The sequence below is a fragment of the Lactuca sativa genome, chromosome 9 (assembly GCF_002870075.4).
Source record: "Lactuca sativa cultivar Salinas chromosome 9, Lsat_Salinas_v11, whole genome shotgun sequence".
NCBI classification, from domain to species: domain Eukaryota; kingdom Viridiplantae; phylum Streptophyta; class Magnoliopsida; order Asterales; family Asteraceae; genus Lactuca; species Lactuca sativa.
In genome coordinates this window covers 179,899,277-179,908,314 of record NC_056631.2, presented here as the reverse complement: position 1 = coordinate 179,908,314, position 9,038 = coordinate 179,899,277, and the positions used below count along the sequence as shown (strand labels likewise).

The window sequence follows — 9,038 nt, the reverse complement described above, 5'->3', positions numbered from 1 at the left end:
TAGGGATATTATATATACCGATTTGAATTGAGAAATGAATAATAGATTTTTGAGTTTTGTCATAAAATCTTGAATATTGGTAGATACAAGTTTTGTATATTGGTATATTTAGTTCCTATAATTTTTAGGTTTAATACGTTGACTACATAACAATTTTATATATTGGTTAAGGTCTAAGATTTTCGCCAAAAAAAAATTCATATATGTTGACAGATAAGTTTGTTCCATCTATAAAAAATAAATTACTAAAGTTCATTTAATTTACCGAAAATGTCATACATTTTTTTTTATATGTTTAAGGTTTTCTTATGTTAGCATATTTGAGCCCTATATAAAGAATAAATTACAAAAATCACCCTTATAATTTATAAAAAATGTTTGTATACTTTTTTTTTTTTTACAAAAATTATCCATATAACATAGAATTTAAAAGTTGAAGGGGGTAATATGGGGATATCTATATGCTTTTCTTAACGTCACCACTATCCTCGATTTCGCGGCTAAATTTTTATGCTTTACGCCCGACCCAACTAAATCCGTTGTCCCTTCCAATCGCCGATCGATCGAATAGGATTTTCTGATCATCACGAAACAATCAAAAACAACACTGCTATCCACGATCAAAATTGGCTTTCATCTTCAATTACAGCGAGGGATTTTGCATTCGTGCCTTCTTCAGAAATCAGAACTTTTAAGTCGAATATTGAATTCCAGGTACGTAAGTTTCCGATTCCAACGTATTTCATTGTTAGGGTTTTGATCCGATGACAACGTCTCCGTTGAATAATAATCATGTGATTTGGTTTTTTCAATTCGTATTCTGCTGATTGTATATTTTATGGAATTGAGTAGAGGATAAATGGCTGAAGTAGACGGCGATGATAATAAAAAGAGGAGGAGGAGTTTTTGGTCTCGAGTCTGGAATGGTTTGTTTTTGTTTAGGTTACATGGTGATGATTTCGAGAAACGATTGCAATACATATCTAAAGAAGAAGCCACTCTTATTTCTAAAATGAAGAGGAGATCTTCAAGTTGGAGGTCAACCGCTAGGAATTTAGTCGTCGTTTCTGTTTTCCTTGAGGTCCTTCTCACTTCTCCATTACACGCTAATTTCTGTTACTTTCTTCAGGCTCTTCTCGTTTTCATGTTGATTTCCTTTCTTTACAGGTTGTAGCATTGGCTTACGCTATAATTACAACAAGATCTGTGGACTTAGACTGGCAAATGAGGGCATTACGAGTTCTTCCTATCTTTCTTCTACCTGCTTTCTCATCCGCTTTGTATTGGGCACTTTTTTGCTTCACAAGAATGTGTAAGCTCCTAAACTTAATCAATGCTCAAATGCAAGAACTTTCTCATGCATTTCTCTCAAATAGGTGATAGCAGAGATCAGAAAACCCTAGAAAGCCTTCAGGCTGAAAGACAAGAAAAGATTGATGAACTAAAAGAACGAACAAATTACTACACCACTCAGCAACTAATTCAGGTACACAACAGTGATCTCCTTAATCATCATTGCAAAGATTTCAATGCCCTAAAAATGTTTATTGGCAGAAATATGACCCTGATCCAGCAGCCAAAGCAGCTGCTGCAGCTGTTCTTGCATCGAAATTGAGTGCTGATTCAGGGATAAGAATGTTCCTAGAGGAGTCTCATCATGATCTTCAAGATACAGGGAAGAGCAATGATTTTGAGCCTGTGACATCTTGTGGCTTGAGGAAAAGAAATACATCTGATGCTACAACATCAAAGGGGGGAGGCCATGTAATGCAGCAATCTGACGGGGACATGATTCAGCATTTAGAAGATGAGGTGTCTGAGGTGTCGCCACCTCATCAGATTGTTGTTGAGCATCATAGCCCTTCAGCTTCAGGGACTCAAGATGGTGGTTGGCTTGCTAAAGTTGCAGCTTTGCTTGTTGGAGAGGACCCTACACAATCTTTCGCACTTATATGTGGGAATTGCCTTATGCACAATGGTAAGTACACTTTTATATAACTTAACTTACTAGATTAAATTTTGTTATCATTAAAGATTAAGGTAGTGTTTGGTATGCAGTAATAAAAAAAGGAATGGAATTGAACATTATGATGAAATTAAAAAAAAATATTGTTTGGTTGACACAAAGGGAAATGTAATATTTCATTCCATTCCTTTCTTTCATCAACTAAACATGAAAATTCATTCCTTTCATTCTAAATTAAAAAAAAAAGAGAAAATATAATACTTAAAAGCATGTCTTATTTTTGTAGGTCTGGCAAGGAAAGAGGATTTCCCATTCATTACATACTTTTGTCCACGCTGTCATGCTCTGAATAGACCGCGTGGCTCAACCACGAATTCTCCAAAAGCATCGGGTCCCACTAGTCCCATGACAGGTGGCAATGATGTCCCCACGAGTGAGAAACCATCACAAGTCAATAGTCCCATGGGTGAGACAGAATCCATTGAGAAAATAGGCGCCACTAGTCAGTAGGATACAATTTTTATTTTTATTTTTTGTTATATATAATATATATTTTTTTGTGAAAATAGTTTTTGGTTCTTTTTTTATTATTATTTTTTTTGTAAAAATCATAGTTTACATTTTACAATTGTCATTTGTAAAATAATATGATTTTCCGCGTAAATAGGTGATTGAGATTTTCAATCGTTATAATGCATAGTTCTTTATGATCAAGTTAACAAAAAAAAAAGGGACACATATCTATCTCATGAAAGTTTGATGAAATCAAAATCACCCATTCGTGAAAGTGTAGAAGTTTAAACAACAAACCACAACAAATTCTTTTTTTGAACGATTTATCTATACATCTGTTATTTTATTCTTAAATTTATACCTTATTGTCTATAGCCGGAGTTGACCTTTAACTTTTGACTCAAGAACATCTGTTTGTCAACTCCTGATACTGCTAGTCTAAAGACCATTCGGTAAACCACAATGCAACAAATAAAAATACAAGACTACACAATCTTGAATTTAGAACCAAACCCTAACTAAACCCCAAAAATGGAAACAAAATACAATTTTATAAGTTGTACCATATAAAAATAACCATATGTAAAGTGAATTCTTTACTTAAGTTTTATAAATTAATAAATTAATGAAAATAGAAATATCAAAAATAAAATAAAATTCATTGATTGAATTAAACTGGACGAAAATGCATATTCTCAGTTTCTCATTTTGGGTCTCTAATTTATGGCCCAACATTTTGGCTCGAAATTTGGCCCACCCATCTAACGTAATATTGAAAACCCTAGCGCTGCAGTATTTATATGGCAGCAGCTTGTCCGAAGCTGCCATTAACGTCTCTCTCTTACTTCGTCTGAGCTACAAAATCTCTCACGATGGAAGAAGAAAGAATCGAAACGCAAAGAGAAATCCCGATCTTTAGAGATATAAGGCGTTATACTTGCGAGTACTGTGGGATTGTTCGCTCGAAGAAGACCCTCATTAATGCTCATATTCAATCACACCACCAGGTTTGTGTTTAACCACAGCTTGTTCGTGATAGAATATTGTAATTAGCTGATGAACTTTATGTGGCATGCAAATTCTTGTTCGGAGAGTTGGATCTGTTTAAAATTATATCGATATCGATGAAATCGGTTAGGTATTTAGTTGTTAGTGGTTCAATCGAAGGCTGTTGATGGATTTTGTTGTATGCGATGGTATATTGTGCGATTTTGTGTTGATAATAATTGAGCTCTGTTTAGTTATGCGACTCAACTAGCTGTTAGTGCTGGACTTGCAAGCATTTAATGTTGAAAATTTTGTGGTATTTAGGATAAACTTTTAGAGAAAGAAGATGATGGAGAATGCAAGTTGAACGTTTGTGAGGAATGCGGGGTCTCATTTCGAAAACCTGCGCACTTGAAGCAGCATATGCAAAGCCATTCACTCGAGGTATTCTTGAAACATCAATACTTTGAAGCCTGATCTTAACTTCATACTACTGTAAATGAATGGATCGCTCTCGGCTTTCATCTAGAATAGTATAATCGTTTCCCAAGGATTTCAAACGATATAATTCTTAGATCATTAACCTATCACACTATCCACACCTATGCAGGGTATAAAATTATTCTAGGTATTCAAAATTATATGAACACAAAACGGATTTTGTTTGTGTGAAAGCATTGGATCCCATGAAGAACTCCAAAATGCGAGACCTTGATTGGAATAGTATCAGGTTGGGCGACCTCCTGAGAAGCTCCATCAAGCGACCCTCAATCACGCCACCAATAAGGTTCCAAGATTCTTCCAATTTTTTTTATCCATTTATCTATTCCCAAAACTTTCAACCACAACAACACAAACAAAATTTCTCATGAATCAATCTTCATCTTTTTACAGAGACCTTTCTCTTGTCCAATGGAAGATTGCAACCACAGTTACAGAAGAAAAGACCACCTAAATCGCCACTTAATCCAACACCAGGGTAAAATCTTTGAATGCACAATCAAAAACTGCAAGAGCAAATTCTCAATCCAAGGGAACTTAACAAGACACATCAAAGAAATCCATGATGATGATGACTCAGACTCTGAAGCCACACAAGAACAAAAGACTACTTACACTTGTCCAGAACCTGGATGTGGAAAAGTTTTCCAATATGCATCAAGATTACAAAAACACAAAGAATCTCATGGTAATTAAACACCTTCCAATCTTTCATTTCAAATCTTTATAAAGTTTGTTTGGATTATAAGCTTATAACTTAAGTTGTTGATTATCACAGTTAAGTTGGATACAGTGGAAGCATTATGTGGAGAATGCATGAAGTATTTCACAAACGAACAGTGTTTAAAGGCTCACATCCAATCATGTCATCAACATATCAACTGTGAAATCTGTGGGAGCAAACACTTAAAGAAAAACATCAAACGACACCTTCGAACACATGAAAAAGTTGTATCTGAAGAGAAAGAGAGGATCAAATGCAGCTTTGATGGATGTGATCATACATTCTCAAAAGTAATAACCATTTTATTCCCAAGTTTACCCTTTTATACATTCAAGAAGAAAATGAATTATAAGTTTTAATGATTATGAAATTTGCAGAGGTCAAATCTTGCAGTACATGTAAAAGCTGCTCATCATCAAGAGAAGCCATTTGTGTGCAGTGTTTCTGGATGTGGAATGAGGTTTGCTTTTAAGCATGTGAGAGATAACCATGAGAAATCTGGAAGCCATGTTTACACTATTGTAAGAAGATGTTTTTTTTTTTTTTTTTTTTTTTTTGATTTGATTAATAATTTATAATTGGTTGAATTGTGTTTTGATGTGATGTGGGATTTGTGTGTGTGTTTTTAGGGGGATTTTGTTGAAGGGGATGATGAGTTTAGATCAAGGGAAAGGGGTGGTGTGAAGAGGAAATTGCCTGGTGTGATTGATGCTTTGATGAGGAAAAGAGTTCTTCCAATTAATGAATCTGATTGCATTCATGGCTCTGATTATATCTCGTGGTTACTTTCAACAGGCGATGAAGATTAGTTGATTGTCTTGAATGAAATGGTTATAATCTTAAGTCTCGATGATGAAGTATATAAGATATGTTTGTAGGGTTTTTCCACAAAACAATTAGTGTAATGTTTATTGTCTATATAATGAATATAATATATATGTCATGTGTTGATTTTGGTGATGAAGATTAGTTAATGTGTTGATTTTGGTGATGATCTTTATTAATTAAAAGTAGTTGAAGTGATTTATATAATGGAAATTAAGTAACTCAGTTTAACAAAAATAACCAACTTATTATTTTATGAGAAAAATTACAAATATACCTAATCCTTTAATTATTTTGTGGAAAATAACAAAAAAAACCAGATTACAAATATAGCCATGAAAGTTGCATTAAGTCTATATCCAATATTTTATTTTGACTACGAAACTGATAGGGTTTGACTACGAAACAACTTTATTATCTATTTACTATATTGTCAAAAAACATATAGATTAAAGAAACATTAATTATTATTAATTTTATTGTCAAAAAACATATAGATTAACGAAGCATTAATTACTATTAATTTTATATAATAAAATGACAGTTTTATTCTTATTTTATACTTAATGGTTAGTTGTTTAAATAATAATGTGAGATATTTTAGTAAAAATATTATTTATTTTTAGAAATGGATTATTATTTTGTGACAAACTAAAAAGTGAAGATGAACTATGATTTTGGAACAGAGGGAGTATAAAGTTTTGCAAAAAATTATCACTTTAAAAACCCTATCAGTTTTGCAGTCAAAATAAAAATAAAAATAAAAAATAAAAAAACCCCGCAAAATCGTAGGTGGGATAAGAGGAAATCGCAGATAAACTTAGTTCATCTCTGATTTTAGTTAGAAACAGGGAAAGTTTAAGACGAATTAAGTGGTAAAAAAAATGAGGAAATCGCTAAAACACAATCGTGCATGTAATGTTTTGTTCGCATGCTGGAAAATTCAAGACAAATTAAGTGGTAGAAAAATTGTTCATATGATTTAGTTTCCTAAGCTGATCTTCAATTTTGTTCAATCACTTTTTCGGTATTATAGCCTAAAAGCATTACATGTTAGGGGATAACCTATGTAGTCAATAGCGCGTTATAGCGGTTAGCGGAGGTAAGGAAACGCTATTTCAAAATAGCAGTTTAGAATAGCGGTGACGCTATTAGCGCCGCGATTTACCACTATTTAACGCATTTATGGTCACCGCTATAGCGACGCTATAACCGCTATTTGAATAAATTCCATTTTTGGGCTATTTTACATAAAAAAACATTTTTTTGTGTCATTCCATTGAATAAAATTGTTTTTTCTTAGCCCAAACTAAAGCTTTTGTGTCATTCTATTGAATAAAATTGTAATTTTGTGACTGTCATAACTTCCATTAAAACCATGTATGTGTTGTTTTACTAATTGTGTTAAAAACTTGAAGTACTACATTATGATTAACTATCAAATTACTTAATCAATTCATTTTATAACTGTAATTGTGTTAAAGTATGATAAAATAGTAAGTATTGCATGTGTTTTCTTGTTGACTGTGTTAAAATATGATTAACTGGGGTATTGATAACCAGTTTGTGAAGTATGATTAACTAATTATGATATATGAAGTATGATTAACTAAATATGATATGTGAATTATGATTTACTGATTAACTAATTAACTGGATTTGGTTGAACTTTAAAGTATGATTTACTGATTAATACTTTAATATATATAAATTCTAAATAATATAAAAAACGCTATATCACCGCTATACCGCCGCGAGAACCGCGATTTCAAATAGCGACCAGTGACCGCTATTATATTTTTGACCGCGATAACTGCTCAGGGGATAACACATAACAACGAAAAACCGGATAAGCAACAAGAAAAGCCAAAAAAGCCAAGAATATGAAGAATGAAACCAAAGATTGCATAGTCATATTATGCAGTAGTACACATTGGGGAGGACACGATAAAACGGTAATTTCAAATTCGGTTGTTGGGGATGGGTGTAAAATCGGTTCTAATGTTTCCATTGATGGATGCTATATATGGAATAATGTAACAATTGAAGTGATGGAGTTCTAATGTTTCCACAAGATAGTTGTGATGAAGATCTTGATTATGCCAATGATGGGATCATAACAAATAACAATCTTGAAAATGTATCTGAGGTTGGTGAAAATGGGCATGGTTTCATTTGGTCAATGAGTGAAGTTGACCATGAAGAAGCATGGATAAATTCACTTGCACCCATACCTGAATCCAAACTTATGGAAACGGTTTTTGATGATGTTGAATCCAATACTGAATATGATGATAAGATTTTTGAGAAAGAGGTTGAAGCAATCTTTTTAAAAGGGGTTCATGAAAATGTAAAAGTTGAATATATTTTCCATGAAATGCAATCACTTCGGTTGTCTTACAATATGGATATTGGGAAATGTGGTGGTGCTTGGCTTTATTCCATGATGAAATTCGCACTTGATACTTTAAATAATTTTGGTAATTCTTTTGTGAAGGAAACGAATGATGTGATATCACAATGGGGGAAACTGTTGAAACCGTATTTCAAAGGTGGTATTGATGAAGAAATTAAAGTGATATTGGAATTTGAGAAAATGTGTTTGGAGTATTCACCTTTGTTGTTTGTCCAGGTTTTGCAAGTTTTGTATGATAAAAATATAATTCAAGCCCAAGCGATTCTAAATTGGGCTGATGAGAAGGAACATGTGGATGAATTAAAAAGGTTTATTCAACGCCTCAAAGAGAGAAAAGATTGAGAGTTTGAAGGTCATTAGATCAACATATTTACCTCTTGTGTCTATTTGAATTGTTAGGTTGATAGGACAGGATATGAAAATCAGTCTCTCTCCTTTTTTTTTTTTTTTTTTTTTTTTTTTTTTTTTTTTTTTTTTTTTTTTTTTTTTTTTTAATGGACACTTGTTATAATTTGGCATTACGTCGCTTTTTAATAGTATTAGTTGTTTGGTTTTTCATTTTATCACGACCAGATAAACATTTTATACACAACATGTTAGTATCTTAAACTTATAAAAAATAAAAAATAAACAAGTAAAGGAAGCGAAAAGATATAAATTAGCTTTTTATCAGAAAACTAATATGAAAGAATTGAAAAACAATAACTAAATCTTATAATTTACATAAATCAAAAATCAAATTAAGATGAAATTAGTAATCAGAAATCAGATTAAGACGAATCAGAAATCAAAAATCAAATCTGTAAGGCTTTATGAAATCAGATTAATACGAATTGAAGATTGATTTTTTTAAGGATTCATGAAATCTTATTATCAAAATCGGTGTATTAAGAAAGATGAATTAGAAATTAGAAAACATAAATTGAAATAAAAAATCAAAAGGAACGCGTAAAAAACTAGAATCGATTATTTTGTTACCCATGAAAGAAATCAGAATTGATTAATAAAGTCCCACAATCGACGGTGGTGAAAGGCTCAATGTGATGATTATTCCAAAAGAATTGCATGTCCCTAAGTTTGTAATGTTGATTTTGTTTTGGCACTCA

The 9,038-nt window shown here is 32.3% G+C and overlaps 3 protein-coding genes across 3 annotated transcripts; all 3 read left to right on the top strand.

Annotated features, from left to right (window-relative positions):
* The first annotated feature begins 337 nt into the window (after positions 1-337).
* Positions 338-2,662, top strand: LOC111916874 (uncharacterized protein At2g24330). The gene is made up of 6 exons (XM_023912530.3): positions 338-714; positions 853-1,081; positions 1,168-1,312; positions 1,377-1,486; positions 1,555-1,978; positions 2,253-2,662. The coding sequence occupies exons 2-6, from the start codon at positions 860-862 to the stop codon at positions 2,474-2,476; spliced, it is 1,125 nt and encodes a 374-aa protein (XP_023768298.1). The 5' UTR covers positions 338-714; positions 853-859; the 3' UTR covers positions 2,477-2,662.
* A 633-nt stretch (positions 2,663-3,295) lies between these two features.
* LOC111916875 (transcription factor IIIA) lies at positions 3,296-5,651 on the top strand. Its single transcript, XM_023912531.3, has 6 exons — positions 3,296-3,486; positions 3,791-3,910; positions 4,361-4,655; positions 4,746-4,981; positions 5,069-5,212; positions 5,321-5,651. Exons 1-6 carry the CDS (start codon positions 3,352-3,354, stop codon positions 5,498-5,500), a joined length of 1,110 nt encoding a protein of 369 aa, XP_023768299.1. The 5' UTR covers positions 3,296-3,351; the 3' UTR covers positions 5,501-5,651.
* A 1,927-nt stretch (positions 5,652-7,578) lies between these two features.
* LOC111916914 (uncharacterized) lies at positions 7,579-8,274 on the top strand. The gene has a single exon (XM_023912566.2). It carries the CDS (start codon positions 7,579-7,581, stop codon positions 8,272-8,274), a length of 696 nt encoding a protein of 231 aa, XP_023768334.2.
* The last annotated feature ends 764 nt before the right edge of the window (positions 8,275-9,038 follow it).